Source organism: Meriones unguiculatus, chromosome 4 (genome assembly GCF_030254825.1).
Source record: "Meriones unguiculatus strain TT.TT164.6M chromosome 4, Bangor_MerUng_6.1, whole genome shotgun sequence".
Classification (NCBI taxonomy): Eukaryota; Metazoa; Chordata; class Mammalia; order Rodentia; family Muridae; genus Meriones; species Meriones unguiculatus.
Genome location: NC_083352.1, coordinates 90,157,943 through 90,179,250, shown reverse-complemented (window position 1 = coordinate 90,179,250; position 21,308 = coordinate 90,157,943). Strand labels below are relative to the sequence as shown.

At 49.5% G+C, this 21,308-nt stretch overlaps 1 protein-coding gene across 7 annotated transcripts in view; it reads left to right on the top strand.

The window, feature by feature from the left end:
• The window catches only part of Hectd4 (HECT domain E3 ubiquitin protein ligase 4), a 151,382-nt gene extending 132,214 nt beyond the window's left edge, over positions 1 to 19,168 (top strand). For 3 of the 7 annotated variants that reach the window (XM_021633173.2, XM_021633171.2, XM_060382482.1), the window contains exons 63-76: positions 1,134 to 1,357; positions 1,450 to 1,601; positions 3,636 to 3,742; positions 4,372 to 4,495; positions 6,539 to 6,729; positions 8,006 to 8,152; positions 8,567 to 8,686; positions 9,184 to 9,339; positions 11,083 to 11,186; positions 11,366 to 11,587; positions 14,606 to 14,769; positions 15,263 to 15,458; positions 15,594 to 15,816; positions 17,056 to 19,168. In XM_021633173.2, the coding sequence (XP_021488848.1) occupies positions 1,134 to 1,357; positions 1,450 to 1,601; positions 3,636 to 3,742; positions 4,372 to 4,495; positions 6,539 to 6,729; positions 8,006 to 8,152; positions 8,567 to 8,686; positions 9,184 to 9,339; positions 11,083 to 11,186; positions 11,366 to 11,587; positions 14,606 to 14,769; positions 15,263 to 15,458; positions 15,594 to 15,816; positions 17,056 to 17,192 (2,267 nt within the window). In that variant the 3' untranslated portion in view covers positions 17,193 to 19,168. Of the gene's footprint in view, positions 1 to 1,133; positions 1,358 to 1,449; positions 1,602 to 3,635; positions 3,743 to 4,371; positions 4,496 to 6,538; positions 6,730 to 8,005; positions 8,153 to 8,566; positions 8,687 to 9,183; positions 9,340 to 11,082; positions 11,187 to 11,365; positions 11,588 to 14,605; positions 14,770 to 15,259; positions 15,459 to 15,593; positions 15,817 to 17,055 lie in introns of all 7 variants that reach the window. The other 4 variants (XM_060382484.1, XM_060382485.1, XM_060382481.1 and 1 more) reach the window with 2 other exon arrangements.
• Positions 19,169 to 21,308: the final 2,140 nt, after the last annotated feature.

Below are 21,308 nucleotides of genomic sequence, written 5' to 3'. Positions count from 1 at the left end.
CAGGCTGGCTTCAGACTCACCATGTAGCCAACATTGATCTTGAATTCCTGGTCCTCCTGCTTCAGCTTCCCAAGTGGTGAACTTACAGGTATGAGGCACAGACCCAGCCTGGAGACCCTGCTTGTCTCTGTGTACCCTGGAAGTGTCACATGCTCTCTAACAGCACAGTGACTCATTTCCTCACTCTGTCATGCTGCAAGCCTGTATGTTCTTATTCTTCTTTGGACGGTCTAGGACATTGGTGCTGTTTAAGATAAGCCTGGGCCGCAGAGATGGCTCAGTCAGACAAGACTTGTTGCTCTTGCAGAGGACCTAGGTTTGGTTCTCAGCACCTTCATGGCAGCTCACAACCATCCATAACTCCAGTTCCAGGGGCTCTAGTGCCTTTTTCTTAACTCCTGTGACACCAGGCATTTCTTTGGTGCACAAACTTACATGTAAACAAAACAATCATGCACATAAAATAAAAATAAGTAAATCTGAAAATAGAATCAAGCTGAGTGTGGTGGTGCACACCTTTAAAAAAATAAGATAATGATAATAACATGTGTTAAAGCACTGGGACATGTAGGCCCAAGAGTGCTGATTTAAGAGTCCAGAGTGAGCGAGGAGGCCTATGGCTTCTAAGCATCTGGGGAGAGAGGACAGCAGTCTGGTCAAGGTGACATGTTCAGAGGGAGACACCTCACTGCAAGCAAGGGCGTGCATGCGACTAAGGTGGATGCCTGCGGATGAGGACCAGTTAAGTGTTTTCACCCAATGTTACCATCTACCTATAGAAATGTGTGGCTGTGGGCAGAGATGGCTCAGTGAGGAGAGGAGCCTTCTGTGAAGGCATGGCTGCCTCAGTTCGGTCTCCTTAACCCTTCTTAATATTGACGAGAGGAAACTGGCTCTACAAAGTTGCCCTCAAACTCAACACACATGACATAGTGCATTCAATTTTATCATGCATGCACACGTTCATTAATTAATTTTCTGAATGTGTAGTTGCAATCTAGGCAAGAGAATCAGAAAGCCAAGACCAGCCTCAGCTACATGAGACCTGAGAACAAAATGCACAGTTGCTGCAGGGTGTGTCCTGGCATAGTGTGTTTATGAGAATTATTTGGCCTTGTCCTATTTTGTAACAGGTGAGAAATTGGTGCCTGGAGCCAGAGAGGTTCTGACAGAAATATTTAAAAGCTGTGCCCACTCAGAGCAGACGCTGAGCCTGACACCAGCGAAACCCATCAGGGTCTCTGACATCTATCTTAGCAAAGAGCAGATCAACTCCCAGACCCCAGGCAATCTCCTGCACCTCTTCTTCACCAACGTCCGGCCTCCGAAGAAGGTACTGGAGGACCAGCTCACACAGGTACCACGCTGTCCACATAATCTCTGTGCTGAGCCATGTGCTCCTCTTCTGGGTGGGCTTGAGAATCTCTCTCTACTTAATGTACTCCACAGATCCTGAGGAAATATGGCGTGCCCAAGCCCAAGCTGGATAAAAGCAAGTACAGCAAAGCTGGGAAGGAGCAGCATCCGGTAAAGGTGGTGAGCACCAAGCGACCAGTCACCAAGCCACCTGCCAAGGACAAAGCTGTGCTCAGCAGCCTCAGGTGCACACCCAAGGAGCTTGGGAAGAGGGTGGCTGTGGGCAGCCTTCCAGGAGGTACCCGAAAGACTCTGGCACCCCTGGAGCAGCCAGGTATGCCAGGTGTCTTCTGCTCTGCTGCTCAGGTCCCTCCAGTCCCTTTAGTCTTCAGCCTCAGCCACTGCAAGCTAACATTTTACCTCACCTGTGAGTATAGTCAAACCTGGGCTATGTGGCCTGGCAAGCAGTGAGTGCTGAGAAAACATCAGAAAGGTATATACATTCAAATAGATCATACTTTATCCATACACATAAAGCAGTTGTTTTAGAAAGCTTTCTTAGTGCATGTGGGGAAAGCTGATGAAGGTTCGGGATGGTAGCTCAGCAGCAGAGTGTACACTCGGCATATGCGGGGCCCCAAGTCCTTTGATTTAAGCAATCTGTCATTCCTTAACTGTCACAAAACCCAGAAAGATCACAAGCTCTAGGCCTACCTGGCCAGAGAGTGAGTTCCTAAGTTGCCTGTTTTCAAGCAAAAAGTCAGAAGAGGCCTAGGCCTAGCCAGTTATAACAGCACACACCTATCATGCTAGCACTCAGAAGGCTGAGGCAATTGGATCTCTGTGAATTTGAGGCCCGTTTGTTCTACATGGCAACCCTCAGGCCAGCCAAGTCTACATAGAGAACTGCCGTCTCAAATGATATGGCTCAGTGGTAGAACATTTGCTAAGTATGTATGAAGCTCTGGGCTTAGTTCCCAGAAGAGCATACATACATACATACTACATACATACATACATACTTACTTACATACTTGGTGAATAGACGTACCTTCCCTCTTTCTTGACCTCAAAGCCCCATTCCCTGAGACTGCTGTATTATGTAAGAAGCCTTCTAGAGCCGCCTGTGGCTATCCTAGTGAATATCTCCATATGCTAATGTGGGAACTGTGTACAGTGGGAGCACCCTCATTTCTGTTTTAACACTACTCTTGGCTCAACACAGAAATTACCTCTGCACCTCTAATATTTGTTTGGTTTGGTTTGGTTTTCGAGACAGGGTTTCTCCGTTTAGCTGTGGTTGTCCTAGATTACAGGCATGTACCACCACACCCAGCTTAAAATTGTTTTTACAAAGATTTGTTACTTATAGGTGTGTGTGCCTGGATGAGTGTACGTATGTACATCGCATGCTTGCAGGTGCCTGAGGGAGCCTCGAATTGGAGTCATAAATGTTTGTGAGCTACATTGTGAGTGCTGGGAATCAAATCTGCACCTCTGCAAGCACAAAACGCACTCTTAACTGCCCAGCCACTTCCTCTGCCCCCTACTTCATTTCTTATTGATAGCTATATAATATTCCACACTTGAATTTTCGTATGTGTTTAGCATAACTTTCTTAAGACTGTCTCAAGTCTGGTGAGGGCAAGGGCTGCACACTTGGGAGTGGAGAGAGAATCAAGAGTTCAGGGTTACTACATAGTGTGTTCTAGACTGTGTAAGACTCTCTTTCAAAAAACACAAGACAGGGTCTTAATATAAAACCCTGGCTAGACTCAGACTAGTGATCCTCCTGCATCAATTCAGGAATCACAGGCATTGACTGTCATGCTTAGCTCTAGCTTATGACTCAGATCCTCACTGTTCTGATGCCTTTGCACTGTGTGTCCAGAAGAATTGTATGAGTGACCAAAGAAATCCTACATCTCTTCATCAGCTGGCTGTGTGCAGATGGCCCGTCCTGCACATGGCATGATGCCTGTGCTGGTCAGCACCTCTGCCCAGTGAGAGCTTGTGAATTTACTTGGGTTTACTTAATTTAATTAGGTAGCTAATCTTGCTACTGGCTACTCTATCAAGCAATGCCACTCCGAGTGTGTAGGAGATGTCTGACAAGACTCTTACATCATAAAGCATTGATTTGTCTTTGTACTCAGAACAAAGCCTCACACTGAACCCTGTGTGACCTTGTGCCAGAGTTGGGGTATATAAGGTTCTGTGTTTCCTGTTGGGAGGCAGTGTGGCCATACACATCCTAACTGCAGAGCTTCCATCTGTAGCAGGACTGCACTAAGTGAGAAGAAGCCTACTGTGAAGCCAAAGTCACCTGAGAAGAGCAAGCCAGATGAAAAGGATCCAGAAAAGTCACCCACCAAAAAGCAAGAAGGTACATTAGTGGCTGCAGAGCCTGCTTCCATCCTGGGGTGGCAGCCCACCCCAGGACAAGCCACCCACTGGGATGGCCCAGCTCCTCCTAGTCTTAGTTGAGACAGTAGAGTGTTTTCGTAGACTGTGGGGAAAATTCCTGGCTGCCAGCTCTTTGATGGTTCTCAGCTTAAGAGAGGTAAAAATAAGGTGAAGAACTGATAGTTATAACTGAAAAGTACAGATTTGCAAATCTACTTGGGGTTCCTAGAAGGCACTTGGCCTGAACCTGTGAACCGACGAGGGGCTGTAAGACGGGAGCCTCCTGATGTCTTAAGCAGAGGAAGCTGTTCACGCTGTTTGGATTGTCTTGTTGACCTTGTGCTTCTGAGACTTGGAGAAATAGGGGAGATGGGAGCCAAGGCAAAGCCTAGGTGGGAGGCTGAGTATGCAGAGGCTGCATCACTGTGTTCTGCTTTCTGTGGCAGCACTAACACCAGAAGCACAGGGAGTGGAGCGAGGTAGAACAGGCCGTGGACAGGAGGCCACCGTGAAAGTCACTGATAGGGCCACAGTGTGCAAGCTTCCCACCCCTGACTGTGCATGCCCTTCCTTCCTACTTCTGACTGTATGCACATGCTGTCCCACCAGTTCCAGAGGAAAAATACCTGACTCTAGAAGGATTTCACAAATTCGTCATTGACCGAGCCAAGCAAGATATCCGAAGTGTCTGGAGGGCAATATTATCCTGTGGTTATGATCTTCATTTTGAGAGGTGAGACATTGTCCTTTCTCTAGGTTGAGCCCTGGATAGAACTGGTTTTGGGGGCTGGAAAGAGGGCCCAGAGGGTAAGAGCACTGGCTGCTCTTCCAGAGGTTATGAGTTTAATTTCCAGCAACCATGTGGTAGCTCACAACCATCTATGATGAAATCTGGTGCCCTCTTCTGGCTTGCAGTTATACATGCAAACATAACATTGTGTATTTAATAAATAATAAATCATAAAACAAATATATATATATATATATATATATATATATAAAAGAACTGGTTTTGGCAGGTAGATATCTTACCTGTGGTCCTGCTGGGGGATTAAAGGCATGCTTCACCACCGACCAACTCTCTTTTTTGTTAAAAATACATGAGGCCTGTTACATTAGGGCCCACTTACATGATTTCATTTAGCTTTAATTACTCCTGTAATTATATAATTACCTCTCTCATGGGACACATGATTTGATCCATGACCGAGACATTGCTTATTCTAAAGTCTTCCTCAGATTTCCTCTGGTCTCCATTGTTTTCCATCCCAGGAGAGAGCCAGCAAGGCCGGGATCATCAGCTCTCCAGGGCCCACTCAATTATACACAGGTTCCCTCAGCCTTGTCCATAGTTGAATATGCTGAGCCACAAGGGAGGGGTCTCCAGTACAGACTTTCTGAGAAATCAGATTTTCAGAGAATTGGCAGAAGAGATCCCATGATCACAGAGTGCTTTTCCCAGGGAGACTTATTCATTGCATCCTGAACATGCTGACTCCTGTAATTTAGACAAATGTGGGAAGCCCACCCCCATCATGCGGGACTGTTTGCACTCTACCCTGATCTGAGAATCTGCTTACTTACTGTAGCTATTAATTGGGCTAGAGGGACTTTTTGGACTAAGCTGTGATCCTAAGTGGGAGGAGACTATCAGGGCCATCAGTGGAATCTGTTGTGAGTGTTTCTTCTATGTGGCCATGGAAGGACTCTTCCCTCCTCACCACAGACTTGTCTAAGGGCAGCCACAGCTGATGCCAGGTCAGCCCACCCAGTAGGGCTATGTAAGAACTCTCTAGTGAGAATGGACTAGGGTATGTAAGACTCCTAGTGTGGGGCTGAGCTGACCTCCCAGTGTGAAGAGAACAATGCTCTTATTCCCTCCAGAGATGCTGTGGCCAGCCTATCACATGACCTCTGACTGCTGAGAAGCCCAGCCTGTCCCAGCTGACAGCTCTGGGTTTGTGAGAGAGGGCTGTGCACACTAACCACAACATGGTGATTACAGCTGTGCCCAGGATATACCCTGTGGCTCTTCCCAGGGAAGCAGCTTGTGCTCAGGAACCAGCTCCCTGCCAGACATGTGGTTTAGAGGAGGGTGTCTTTAGCTCTGTCTGAGTCTCCACCCTTGCTGTTAAAGGGTCCCATTGCAGTCATTTTCTTGGTTACCCAGAGTTCCACTACAAGGTCCAGCAGTTTATGCAGCTGTCTCCAAGAATGGGCGTGTAGACTGCACCCAGTGTTACTACAGTAATACAGCCCTGCAGTAACACCCTTGTAAGCACACCCTGGTCTGTCTGTCGTAACAGCTGCTCAGGTAAATGCTGGAATGGGTTGCTGAGCTGAGGGGTGGGTAAGGTGGGCACCATGCCCTGTGCTTCACAGGAACCTCTCATTGAATTCCTGTAACATGCAGGTATGGGGAAAAAAACCCAAGCTCAGATGTGGGTGTGCTTTTGGTTTTTCAAGACAGGGTTTTTCTATGTAGTCTTGGTTGTCTTGGACTTGCTTTGTAGACCAGGCTGGCCTCAAACTCACAGTGATCCACCTGCCTCTGCTGGGATTAAAGGCGTGTGTCACCATGCCCAGCTGTGGCTAAGTGGTCTCCATGTCATCCAAGGACCCCATTCCTCCACCCAATAAGAGGAAAGTGCTGATGCATGTGGGTTTCCAGACTTCTCACAAGGCCCCTGCATCTCCATTGCCCTGATCACTCATACTGTGACAGCGCTTTCCCTCTCCACCCAAATCCCTGAGAGACTCTCCTGTCCTTCTCCAGGTGTGCTTGCATCGATGTCCGACATGCACAGAAGGCCTCCAGGAAGTGGACCCTCGAGATGGATGTGGCTCTAGTGCAATACATCAACAGGCTATGCCGCCATCTTGCTATCACACCAGCACGGCTCCACCCTCATGAAGTGTACCTTGATTCAGCTGATGCCACTGACCCCAGGATGGCCTGCCTGTCGAGTATGTAGCCTCTAGGGGTACTCCTCCATGCTTCAGAAATACTCAGGGCTCCCCAAGGCATCAACTGGCAGGGTAGAAGGACCTCTGACATTGGCCAAATTAGCCTCTGGCCTTCGCTTAATGTTCATTAAAACAAAGCCAAGGTGGCATAACAAGCTCAGAGTGGACAGAGTGGGCTTCCCTCATGCTCACTGAGGTCAGGCTGCTGTGAGGTGAGAGGTCACAGGGATCCTCCCTCAGGGAGAGCAGCATATTTTTCTTAAAATCAAGGAATGAACAGCAACAAAGCACTGGTGAGTCCATTACTCCGTGTAGGCTGTACACAGGCATCATCTAAGAGCAAGAACCAGGCCCTAATAGATGCCAGGAAACAAGATGGGCAAGTTGTCCATGATGTGAGTTTCTTACCAAGGGAAAGGACACAGCTGCAAGGGAGAACTAGCAGTGTGCCAGTGGCAGTTTCCTGGTCACGTTTGAAGGCAGCTAGGTGAAGAACATACCAGACTCTGCACTGCTTTTGCCACTTATAATTTGTAATTATTTCAAAACCATGTATTGGCTCAGAGGTTAAGAGCACTGGATGCTCTTCCAGAGGTCCTGAGTTCAATTCCCAGCAACCACATAGTGGCTCACAGCCACCTATAATGAGATCTGGTGTCTTCTCTTCCATGAGCAGGCATATATGCAAGGTGGAACACTGTATACATAATAAATAAAAAAATAAATCTTTTAAAATATGATAATAATAAATAAATCTTTTTTAAAAACCCAAATAGGGGGCCAGGTGTAATGGCACACAGCATTAATCACAGCACTTGGAAGTCAGAGGCTGCAGATCTCTGTGAGTTTGAGGCCAGCCTGGTCTACAAAGCAAGTCTAGGATAGCCAAGGCTACATAGAGAAACTCTGTCTCAAAAAAACAAAAACAAAACCCATGTAGGGCCAAGAATGTAACTCAGGAGTGAGTGATTGCCTAGTATACATAAGGTCCTAGATTCTAGCTCCACAAGATTACTAAAGCCACGTGTGCAGCCCCAGCATGTCCCCAAGAGAAAGTGTAAGGGTGGGGCTTGGATTCCCGGGGCCTCTCCCCTTGTATCTGCTTGGCACTGGCTTGTGTTCCTTGAGAGCCCCTCACTCGCATCATCTCCGGGTTCCCAGGGCTAAAGCCCACTGAGTGGAGCCCCTGGCCCTGCTCTGGCTGCCCGCCCTAGGAGCAGGCGCTTGCTGAGTTGCCTGTCTGTCTGGCCTCATTCTGAGCGCCTTCTCTCTGCAGGTGTGCCCACTGAGAGTCTGCGCCTGCGTTTTGCACTGCTCCAGTCCCTCAACACTACACTGGAGACCTTCTTCCTGCCCCTAGTGGAGCTGCGTCAGACACCCACGTACACACACAGCATTGCTGCCCTGCTGAAGGAGGCAAAAGGTCAGTGCTGGGCTGCTCTCTGAGTTGTCCAGCAGGAAGACCCCACCATTCACTGCTGGCAGGCAGGCCTTCTGCCAAGAACCAGGATCCCCACGAGAAGCTAATCAGAAGTAGCGTGAAAAAAAATAATTGTAAAAGTTCAAAGCCTTCAGAAATAAGGCCAGTGCTGTCTTCCCAGGGTGCCCTTAGGGACTAGTTAGTGCAGGGCTGTCTGTCCAGTCTTGCTTTATACATGGCGTGTCATAAGGATGAGTAGGGCAGAGACAGGTGGATTCAGGGGCCTCACTGTCTCTAAGGAGTAAGGCATAAGGTGACAGGAAAACACCATTATCTTCCTTTGGTCGTTCTACATGTATTTATACTCATGAGGAGAAGCAAACTACATCTCCACCTCTCCTACATTTCTCTCTTCAGGGCTGATCTTCTATGACACAAAGGTGACTGTGATGAATCGGGTGCTAAATGCCACTGTGCAGAGGACAGCTGACCATGCAGCACCTGAGATCACCTTGGACCCACTGGAAATTGTGGGAGGTAGGGCTGGCTGCAGCCTGGAAACTGAAGACTGCAGTACTTAGACAGCTGGCCCTGAAATCCACAGGAAGGCCCTGAAATCAGTGGGGCAGTTCCAGCCCTTGCTCATCTGGCCACTTTTGTCTATGTACTAGGCTCCTGATGTGGGCCTCTAGCTCCAGGAGGGGCAAGTAGAGGGGCTTAGCCCTTCCTGCCCCAGTGCCTTTCCTCTCAGAAGCCATTCTAACTAGTAACAAGCCCTGATTCTGTAGTTAAGGACAAGGTTTTGTGGGGGGCAGAAAGAGATATGAAGAATTCAAGGGAGGAGCCAAGTGTGAATTTGGAGGAAAGCCTCTGGGAGCATCTAGGTTAGCCATCAGAGCACCACATTTGCACAGGCAGAGAACGCTGCACACAGAGTAAAGGAAAGCAGGCTGCCCGGCTAGCCTGGCTTGAGTCTGTTCTGATGAACAGACAGGGTGTGGCCACCAGAGCTTATGATCCCCTCTCACTTCCAGGGGAACTCAGAGCTTCGGAAAACTCCTACTTCTGCCAGGCTGCCCGGCAGCTTGCCTCTGTGCCATCTTCTCAACTATGTGTCAAGCTGGCCAGTGGCGGTGACCCCACATATGCCTTCAACATCCGCTTCACTGGAGAGGAAGTTCATGGCACCAGTAAGTGGTTCTTGGGCTGAGTGCAAACTCACAGACCCCAGGTGGGAGGAAGGGACATGATGACAGAAAGAAATGCCACAGCCAGGTCTGGTGGGACAGTCCTGTCATCTCAGTCACTTGGGTGACTGAGACAGGAATATCATAAGTTGAAGACCAGTTTGGGGTTATAGAGTTAAATTCAAAGCCAACCTGGGCAATTTAGTGAAACCTTGTCTTCAAATGTAAAACAAGTGGAGGGCTGGGAGTGGAGAGGGCTCAGGGTAAAAACAGCTGAGTGCATAGGGAGCTGGGAGTATAGACAGCTAGAGACATGGGGCTGGAGGTATACAGGGTGGAGGTATAAAGTGATGGGAGTTTAGAGGAACAGGGTGTAGAAGCCCGGGGAACAGAGGGATGGGGTATAGGGACTGCGGCACTGAGGGGCTGGGTTGGAGAGGGCTGGGGTTATAGCTTGATTGTAGAACACTTTTATGAGGTCTTAAGCTCCATCTTCAATACAAAGTGAAGAAAGCAAATGTCATCTCATTGCCCTGGCAACAAAAGTCAGGCTAGCCTCCATTGACTTGTTCTATCACCAACCACATGGGAACTAGTGCCTTCATTAGTATAGAACCTTGGCCAGTCTCCCCAGATGTGAGGACCAGATCCCTCTTAGCACATTAATCTCACTCTTACTTGTGACATTGAACACATGCTTTTCCCAGCAAGAGGCACAGCTGAGTAGTTGCTTGAGCCCAAACCTCCAGCTGACATAGACATTGAAGTCCTTCCATTAAAGTGGTGCCTGGCATCATGAAGAAAAGCTGAGATGTCCCTTGGCCCTGTCAGTCCTGTTTGGGCCCAGCCATTCAGGAATTCTTTCCTGTTGTAAGTGGGTAAAGAAATCCCTCTGCCCCACCCCCAACTCATTTCCCTCTGTTCTTCCCCATGGGTATACAAGCAGCCTCCCAGTCAGGGAACTCCGTAAACAGACTGCTTCTGTGGGCAGCTGCCAGGCGAAGGCTCCACACCTTGCCGCAGGACCAGCATCTTAATTGGACCATGCGAACTGGGATACCAGAAAGCTCAGCAGCCTCCCACAGTCAGCCAAGCAACTGCAGCTCCACACTGGGGCCCTGCTGACAACAGACACCATCCTGAACCAGTCTCCTGCCTCTTAGGCCTTGACAATCTGCCCTAGACTGGGCCTCCCCAAGGCCCACACCTAGCCTACATTGTCCTGAATTGCCTGTAGCCTCCTGATCCTTCCGTGTCAGCAGGAGCATTCTGTGTGGGAGGGACAGAGGGGGTCCCAGCTGACTCTGCAAGGTTGCCACTCTGGCCATCCTTATATGTATTCACTGAGCCAGGGCCAGTTCTGAGAGAGGGTGGGAGGCAGCACTGGACAAAAACAAACCCTCAGCTGGGGATGCCAACAGGGTTAAATCAAGCCTGGGACTGGCACTGCCCTCATTTGGTCCTCAGGCTTCAGGTTGCATTTCTCCCTGACTTCCCCCCCAACCCCCTCGTGTGACAGGAGACAGCTAAGCCTGGGCCAGGGACCTTTGTGGAGAGCTAGAGTCAGCAGCTCAGCAGACCCAACCTCAGCCCTCCATTCTCAAACAGGCAAGGCTTCTTTCCACACATCTCAGGAGTTGGCAAATGAGCTGACATTGTGGTGGTCCCAGCAGGCTATATGGAGGCACTGCTATCTAGGTAACTCTTGGGTCCATGCTGAGACCTGACAGTCTCTGTGCTCTGCAGGTGGCTCCTTCCGACACTTCCTGTGGCAGGTGTGTAAGGAGCTACAGAGTTCCTCTCTGTCACTGCTCTTGCTGTGTCCCAGCTCTGCTGTCAACAAGAACAAGGTGAGGCAGAGGCTGGGCCCAGTGTCCCTGTGGTCCTGCCCCTCTCTACACACCTTCCTGGCCCAAGTGGGACAACTTTGATGCCCAGCTGGCCAAGCATGGGAATTGGGTGTGTCCTCTCTGAAGCTTCCCTTTTGCCTGGGCACATACTTAGAGCTGACCTGACCTTGCTTTTGCAGGGCAAGTACATCTTGACACCCAGCCCCATCACCTATGGGGAGGAGCAGCTGCTGCACTTCCTAGGCCAGCTGCTGGGGATCGCCATTCGTGCAGACGTGCCTCTTCCCTTAGATCTGCTGCCCTCCTTCTGGAAGACGCTGGTTGGTGAGCCCCTTGACCCTGACCAGGACCTGCAGGAAGCAGACATCCTCACCTACAATTACGTCAAGAAGTTTGAGAGTGTGAGTGAAGGCACATTCTTTGAGGGCAGCAGGGCCCCCATGGTCATCTGGCTAGCACTCCATAAGGACCCAAGTTTCCTGGGATCCTCCACAGAAGGCTTTTCTTGAGGCAGAGCCTCTAGCATCCCATGCAAATGAGAGAAGCAGAGGGTGATGCTGCCACTCTTAACGGGTCCATTTACTATGTCCATTACCAAGGATACAGTGTACCAGGCAGCTGAAAGAGTGGGTGTGTGACTGTATGTGTGCATGCATACCCACACCAGGTTGTGTTTCAATGTCAAGCTGTTTGAGAGCTTCAGAAAGAGAACAAGAGCCAGCAGCGACTTGTGGAGATGGCATTCTTGCCCCTCCTTTGCTGTCTCAGAACAATATGATCAAGGCAACTCTTATAAAACAAAGCACTTAATTGGAGGCTTTCTGTTTCAGAAGCTGAGTTTATTATCATCATAATGGGAATCCGACAGGCACAGTGCTGGAGCAGTACTTGAGAGCCACATCCCGATCCAAAAGCAGAAAGGGAGACACTGGGCCTAACATGGGCTTTTGAAACCTCAAAGCCAGTGACACACTTCCTCTAACAAAACCACACCTCCTAATCCTTCTCAAATAATGCCACTGCCTGGTGACTATTTAAACACATGAACCTATGGGGCCTATTCTTATTCAAACCAACAGTGTGGCTACTGGGAACTGCTGACAGAAGGCTTCCTAATACTCTTAAGTGGAAGCAAAGGGCAGGGGCAAGCAATAGCAAAGAAGCTAGACAGGACTACAGAAATACTAGTACCTCTCATGAAGAAATACTCTCTCTCAGGCTTGTGAGATGGCATAGTGTGTAAAGGCTTTTGCCACCAAGCCTGATCATCTGCGTTTGGTCTCCAGAAACCAGGTGGTAACGAGAGAAACAACTCTCACAAGTTGTTAGTTGCTCCGTTGTGTACTCACTGCTGAGGACAGACAATAAGCTCTGATCCTAACCCACTGTCATGGCCTTGAGCTCTAGGCTGGCTCCCTTGGATCAGATCTTGTCATGTCCCTTATGGTCCGGTATGTACATCTTCTTTACAGAGAAAGTCAGAACTCTTCTGGTAGCAAGTGACAGAAAGCCCAGCTCCAACCAAGCAAAAAATGTCTACTCTCAAAAGTCACGGATGCCATGTGGTGGTGGCGGTGATGATGCACGCCTTTAATCCCAGCACTCACAAGGCAGAGGCAGGTGATTCTCTGTGAATTCCATGCCAGTGTTCCTGGACAGCCAGGGCTACACAGAGAAACCCTAGTTTTTTTGGTTTGTTTTTTTTGGCGGGGGAGGTGTCATGAATGTACTAGATAGCAAGATGGCCTTAGAAGGTAAAGATGCTTGCCACCAAGCCCCACTACCACCACATACACTAATCTTACTTCAAAATTATTAAAAATCATGGAAAGGGGCTAGGGAGAGGCTCAGGGGTTAAGGACAAACCCAGAGGACCTGGGTTTGATTCTTGACACCACATGGTAGCCCACAACCATCTGTAACTCCAGTTTCAGAGGATCCAGCACCCTCTTTTGACTTCTGTAGACTCCTGAATACATGTGGTGCAGACGCATGCAGGCAAAACCCCCATACACATTAAAAATTTTTAATTGTGGGTAAAAACAAAGGCTTGACTTCAGGCCAGCCTGAATCAAGGAGCTCAAATGATGTTAAGTATCAGTCTCACATCACACATGATGGCACACACCTTTATTCCAGAACTCAGAAGGCAGAAGCAGGTGGATCTGTCTGAGTTCAAGTCCAGCTTAATCTGCATAGCAAGTTCTAAGTCATCCACGGTTACATGATGAGACTTTGTCAGATAGGTGGGTGGTTAGGAAGGAAGGATAGGTAGATAGGTAGGTAGGTAGGTAGGTAGGTAGGTAGGTAGGTAGGTAGATAGATAGATAGATAGATAGATAGATAGATAGATAGATATAGATAGATGTCCATCTAGAGCCCTTGGGATGGCTCAGGCTTGAGTTCCATCCTGGAACCGAATGGTGGATAGAGAGAACTGACTCTTCCTAATTGTCTTCTGACCTCCTCATGCTCACCGTAGTACATATGTATCCTCCCTCCCCAACCTCATGCACACACAAATAAATAAGTGTAGCATTTAAGAGTCAGCATCCAGGGGTGTGGAGATGGCTCAGTGGGTAAGAGCATTGGCTGCTACTCTAGGGGACCTAGGTTCAATTTTCAGCACCCACATGGCAGCTCACAACCATCTGTAACTTTAGTCACAGGGAATCTGATGGCCTCTTTTGACCTACACACTACTCTTTCTGGGCACTGCATGCATGTGATGCACAGACACAAGTGCAGGCAACACACGCATAACAGTTTCAGAAGTACAACCTGATGGAGGTGGAGGCATGAGAATCAAGAGTTCAAGATTATGTCCAGCTTCATAGGGAGTTGAAGGCCATAGTGAGACCCTGTCTCAAACAAACAAACCAACAGACCAAACCAAACCAAGAAAAATAAATAGATAGATAAATGAATGAATGAGGGAGGGAAGGAAGGAAGGAAGGAAGGAAGGAAGGAAGGAAGGAGTGAAGGAAGGAAGGAAGGAAGGAAGGAAGGAAGGAAGGAAATAGAATCAGTCTCAGGCCAGGTGTCCAAAGCAGGTAACTAATTCTAGTTACCTGGAAGACTGAGATGGTAGGATTATGAGTTCTAAGGTCTGTCTGGCCTACATATCAAATAAGGCAACTTATCAAGGCCTTGCCTCATCTGTTAAAAAAGAATGATGGCAGTCTCTAGAAGTGGGCAACAAGAATCATCAGATCCTGCTACCTCTAGACAGCCTGGGCTTTGGGTTCCATGAGCCTGCCCTAGGATACAAGCACAACCCTGAACTGTTGGCAACACTGTCAAGGCCTGTCATGGGCCCAGGAGCATGCCAATGTCTGCCAGCTGTAGGACAGAGCTCCTCTGCCCTGGGACCTTGGCAGCAGAGCAGCCGTGAGCCTTACCCTGCCTGTGCCCCACAGATAAACGACGAGAGCGAGCTGGAGGCCTTGTGTGCCGAGATTGCCTCCCAGCACCTGGCCACGGAGAGCCCTGAAGGTCCCAAGCCCTGTTGCCGGTTCACCTACCTGACCATGACTGGCGAGGAGGTGGAGCTGTGCAGCCGTGGCCGGCACATCCCTGTGGCGTGAGTGTGTGCCATAAAGGGGATGGACCACACTAGTGAGAGGGGTGTGTTCCCAGGGGAGGGCATAAGACAGGAGATAAGACACTAGGCAAGAAGAAAAGATGATCTTTAGCTAAAGGCTTCCCTTCAGGCAATGGTTCTCAACATGTGGGTCCTGACCTCTTTCGGGTTGAATGACCGTTTCACAGGGATCACCTAAGATCATCGAAAAACACAGATATTTGCATTACAATTTAGCAGCAGCAAAATTACAGTTATGAAGAAGCAAAAAAAATAATTTAGTGGTTGGGGGTTACCACAACATGAGGAACTATATCAAATGGTCACAGCATTAGGAAGGTTGAGAACCACTGCCTTAAGGCAACAACTGCTCTGAAGGAGAGGGGTGAGCCATAAACCCAGGGCTCGACCACCTTGGTGGACATGGCCCTCAGGCCCAAGAGCTGTGCCATCACTCTCCCCTCACCCTCACTGGTGGTCCTTGACCCAGCAGTTGGGAAAACAAGGATATCTACGCGGCAGCCATCCGGAGCCTGCGGCTTCGGGAGCTACAGAACATGGAGTGCGTGACAGCTGTTCGTGCTGGCCTGGGCTCCATCATCCCCCTGCAGTTGCTTACCACCCTCAGCCCACTGGAGATGGAATTGCGTACCTGTGGCCTCCCATATATCAACCTGGAGTTCCTGAAGGTAGGCAGTTCCCGCAGGCCTGTCTCAGCGCTCTGCCATCAGCACAACTGTCCTGTGCTCTGGTCCACTTGTGGCCCTGCCCCACCCGGCCTGGGACGGGCCAGGCCAGCTCACACCTGGGCCTTTCTTCCCCAGGCCCACACCATGTACCAGGTGGGACTGATGGAGACAGACCAGCACATCGAGCTTTTCTGGGGGGCTCTGGAGATGTTCACCCAGGAGGAACTGTGCAAGTTCATCAAGTTTGCCTGCAACCAGGAGCGCATCCCCTTCACCTGCCCTTGCAAGGATGGGGGCCCTGACACAGCCCATGTGCCACCGTACCCCATGAAGATTGCCCCTCCAGATGGCACAGCAGGTATTGACCTTCCCTGCTCCTGTTCCAGGTAGGACCCTTAGGTCCTTGTGGAGATCAGTGACCAAGACCCCACACACCAGGACTCAACTGTGAATGAGGAGGCTTGGTGGGCACTGTGGCCATCCAGCCCTGATGCTGTACAGCATTCAGCATTCTAAAAGCAGCCAAGGAGCCACAGCTTGTAAATTTCTTAACATTTTACTATTTTATTTTTAGTTCTGCATTGCTACAGATGAATTCCAGGGACTCCTATGAGCTAGGAGGCTAGGATACCTCCAGGACACACCCCTAGTTTCTAATCTTTCAAATGCAGAAAGATAATTTGTGTTTCAGTTCTTTGACAGCATCGTATGTGTCATAGGCTGGCCTCAAACTCACTATGTACTTGAGGATGACATTGAACTTCTGATCCCCCTGCTTCTACCTTCCAAGTGCTGGGATTACTTGTGTACCACCATGCCCAGTCAAAGTACAACTTTATCTCCCTGTTGGGGAACCAACCCTAATGTGTGCAGGTGGGGATTTTTACCACTGCACTGAGGTCATATGGCATTTGACTCCACAGAACCCACATTTAAAAGGAAGGAAGGACAACAGGCTGGCCAGGGAGCAGCAAGATGGCTCCAGCCTGACTTGAATTCTATCCCTGGGACCCACATGGTTGGGACCCACATGGTGGGGAGAGCTGACTCCTGCAAGTTGTCCCTGACTCCATACATGTGGGACACTACGCACACATTCTAATTTGTTTTGGGGTTTTGTTTGTTTGTTTTTTGCTTTTTTCGAGACAGGGTCTCTCTCTGTAACCCTGGCTGTCCTAGAACTCACTCTGTAGATCAGGCTGGCCTCAAACTCATAGAGATCCCCTGCCTCTGCCTCCCAAGTGCTGGGATTAAAGGCAGGTATGGCTGCTGCTACCACCACCACAACCCCCACCCTGTTTTTGTTTTTGTTTCAAAGCCTGGTGGAATACTTATGATCTCAGCACTGAAGAAGGAGACAGGCTTAGTGTAGCCAATCCAGCCTGCTTCACCAGCCCCAAAATGAGGGGATAAACTGCTTCTTCTGCCCCTCCAAACATGCAGGCACATTTGCACAGAGATCCACACAGCATATCTGCATGCATGCACACATACAGAGAATTTGCTAGATAAACAAGTGGGTGCCCAAAGAGGCCAACCTGGAGGCAGAAGCCAGCTAGTCTCCAGCCCTCTAAGGTGGGTGTTGTGTCTTCTATAGGTTCCCCAGACTCCCGCTACATCCGTGTGGAGACCTGCATGTTCATGATCAAGCTTCCCCAGTACTCCTCCCTGGAGATCATGCTGGAGAAGCTGCGCTGTGCCATTCACTACCGTGAAGATCCCCTAAGTGGCTGATGGGAGTGAGCTGGAGGATTAAGGCTGTCACCAAGGCACCATTCTGCCAGCTTGGAAAGCTTGCCATTTGCAGGCACATCCCTCCAGAGCCCTGCGTGAGGAGCTGGCGACATTTGCTTTTCTGAACTTTCGTCCATGTCCCAGGGCCACCTGGGAGACATCTTTTGTATGTGTCTGTTTTGTGAGGGTCCGTTCCTTTGCTGCCTGTTTGTGGTACATTTGTAGGATAGTTTAGTTCCTAGACAGTTTGTGTCTAATTTGATCTTCCTGGACACTGTCCTTGGTGGCCACCAGAGTCTGATGCCACAAGGTTCCAGCTGGCTCTTCATCACAGAACCACCAGTGGAGAGCTGGGGATGAGATGATCTCAGCCACACGAAGTGTCCTGTTCTCTCTACAGTGTCTCCACAAATGTGTGTGGCTAATCCTGCCCTCCTGCCCCGAGCTGGCATCTCTCCCAGAGGCAGCTTCTGCAGGTCTCCCTCCTTCCATCTTGAAAAGGTTGAGCCAGTGCTCAAACATTCAAGAGACACAGAGAGCTCATGTGTTAACCTTTCTGCTTTACTATGTGTTCCTGGCCTGGTTTTCTTTTCTTTTTTAAAAGGAAATTCCACAGAGGCCTCTGCCTCTCCCATCCAGGCAGCCCTATCTGCCACCTGTCTCTTCTGGGCCCTTGGGCTGAGTTTCCCCTGAGGACACCTCAGGAGCAGACAGACATCCAGGGGCTACTCCAGGCCTTAGTTCACAGACAGGTTGGGTCTGTCCTGGTGACTGGAGCTGAAAAGACAGTGGAGCTATAGGAATAGCTGAATGGGCCTTTTCTACAACTGACTGCACAGGAAAGCACATGATTCCAGCCCACCCGACTGTGCTCAGAGACAGCCCTTCCTCACCACAGTGCTGTAAGGAGCCCAGGAAAGGGTTACGTAACCCATCTCTAAAGACTGTCTGAGGTGCTCTGCCTAATCAGGGCAGCATCAGTGACCCAGACAGAGACTGCAGGGTATTCCTCTGTGCCCTGGTTGGCCTGCCCAACACCCTTCATGCCCCACGTGTGTGTGCCAGGGCTGAGCTGCCTGAAGGCTCACCCACTCTCCCAGTGCATTTGTGCCCCAAATAAGTCTTTGTCCAATGGTACTTTGTTCAAGAACAGCACATGCCAACTGTTGGACACTGTCATTTGGGCCTTGCCAGTTGTCACAGCAGTGCTGTAGCTATTGTATGATATTGTGCACACAGACGTCCTGAGGAAGGTGAGGAGCATGTGCTCCTCTCTCCACAGCACCTGGCTTGCTTGGAAGGTGTGCAAGCTTTAGGGCTGGTATGCCAGCATCCATCTCCTCCCTGATATGCTTAGGAAATGCATTGAGGACCATTACAGAAAAGACCCCCACTCAACCCCAGCTGAGGAAGTGATACACCCCAGCTCAGTGTGACGGCCACGCCAGTCACTGGGCTGCAACATTCACCTGGAGGTGAGCGCCCCAAGCAAGCCCTGCTCCCACAGAAGATAGTGGCCACTGCTTGCGACCGCCCCAGTGGCCTCAAGGATCCTGACTCCATTCTACAGAAGGAAGGAGCCTCTGAGTTTACTAAAGTGGGTTTTCATTCCTGTACCTTCACATCCTTGGTCCCCTTCAATCCTCTTCCCATGAATGGACTTGGGATTCTGTCAGCTACCTCCACAGGAGGGTTCTGGAAGCTTCTGTTGGCCCATTCCTTGATTAGATGACAGCTGTGAGTGAGATATCTGCTGCTAACTCAGCTGCTTCTCCTAGAGAGCACACTGAGGTCCAGACAGATCCCAACCTTGGCCCTGAACAATGTGTGCTGTAAAGTTACTTGATGTATATTTATTATAATTATTTATGATTGCATTAACAGACTTCCCATTCAGTCTGATGCTATTTACACTATGCTGTGTAAAGGAAGCTCACTACAGGAAAAAGTCACACCAATAAATAACCTTCATCTAACTGATTGACCCTAAGAGTATGTGATCATCTCTTGCTGAGCAAGTTCACAGGCTGGCACTGGTAGATAGCTCTGATGCATTAAGTGTCAGAAGTGGCTAGGAACTAACATTTGTAGTCAGCAGGGTCTCTCTGCACTCCATTAGCTTTTCAACTGCTTTCCTCCTATTCCATGAAACCCCAGAGTCTGCTTTCCACGAGGAAGGTAGAGTCAGAGAGCTCAGCCTAGCTCACTCAGCGTGTGCTGCCCACTCTGCCCTGACAGCTTGTCTGTGCTCTGGAGCCTGGTTAAGGGGGTGATGAGTTTGGCTGTTCCTAAATAGTCCTCCTGGGGTGGCAGTGCATCTAGACCTGCTTGAACTGCAACCACCCACTCCAGAGAGCCTCTACTGTCTCGGGGACCCCAATTCCATTCTGACTTGCTTCTCCCCTCCTACTGCTCCCTGGTCATCCTCAGACAGACTTGTAAATAACATCTTCATCACAGGAAAAGAAAGGACCCATGTAGGTGCCATCCAAGTAGCTCTCCTTTCTTATCCTGTCGCTGGAAACAGCAAAATCACTACTCAACACACTGCTCCACTCACACTCGGGGCACAGCGAGGAATTCCCACTCCACGGTACCATCATCTCCTTATACAGCACATTCTGAAGGCCCCTTCCCCTGTGATGCAGATGCCCTTGGCAGGGAAGCACTGCTGGAAAACAGGGAAGCTTTCTATAGTACCCAAGGGTGGAGACTGCAGCGCTGACATGGTCAGGGCTGTGGCAATGTGACCCTGATGGTTTGGTTTGGTGGGCTTTGCACCATGTAGCCACGGAAGCTCTACTGGGTAGAAAACCAGCAGAGAGGGATGCATGTTCACCCACTTGAGACTACACAGACCACAGCCCCAACCCAGCCACCAAGGTGAGGTCTGCAAGAGCAGAATGAGGCAACCAACCTGCAATGCCCAAAACATGAGACAGTCATCCCAAAAGGCCAGCAGAGCAGTGACCAGGAGAGCCACTCCCATGTGTGTGCACAGACCTTTCTGCACGGATGCTCCACTGTGAAAATCTATAATGAGGACCGCAGGACAAGGGGACCAGGGGCACACATCTGTACAGAACCGTGAAATCTGTGAAGTGGTTGTTTTTATAATTCTGAAAGAGGGCAGCTTGTGGAAATGACTGAGCTGAAGGCCACATGCATAGGAATCAGGCTTTTTTTTTTTTTTTTTAAATGTAGCCAGGAATAGTGGCACATGCCTTTTATCCGAGCATTTTGGGAGGCAAAAGCAAGTGGATCTCTGAGTTTAAGACCAGCCTGGTCTTCCAGGCTAACCAGGGCTATGCAGAGAGACCCTGCCTCAGAACAGAGGAGGGGTGGCTATAAAGGAAAGAATTGGAAGGCCGGTGTACAAGGAGAACAACAGAATTTCAAGCAGATGGGGGCTGGGGTCTTTCTCTCAACTGACCTAGAGGAAGAACCGCAGGCACAGGCTTCGGGAGTGTCTGGGTAAAGTGCCAGCTAATTGCCATAGTGAAGCTGCTTGGAGCAGCCTTAGGATGGATTTAGTGTCCATCCTGACATGATGAATGAGAAAGTCTACACTGGAAATGGACAACAGTGACAAAATAGCCAAAACCCAGCAAAAGTATTCATCCATTAACTCAGAAAAAAAGATGTAAGATAACAGAAGACAGGCTTTGAAGATTAACATCAAACTTTTAAAATGAAAAGGAGTTACAGTCTCTGGAGGATAGAAAGACAAAGGGACATTTTTAAATTGTTGGGATCAGTACAGTCAGTCTGAAAAGGTAAGTGGACATGCGTCACCAACAGGGGCGCTGTTTAGATGGACGCAGCACACACCATACACAGGAGGGTGCAAAGCTTGACAGAAGATCAGCCTCGTGTCAAGAATGGCATCAGACTTTGTAACCCAGAAAGTGAAAGAGGCCTTCTAAGCCTAGCCAAGACTGGCTTCAGGAGCCAGGTTCACCCTGCACGCAAAACAACTGGGACGGTCAGATATGTGGCACCAGTTAATGACTTAAGAGCTCAGATGGGGCAAGGCATGGTGGTACACTGAGAAGGAAAAGGGAAAGCTCAAGGCTAGCCTGTGCTACATGAGACTGTCTCTCACCACCAGCCACA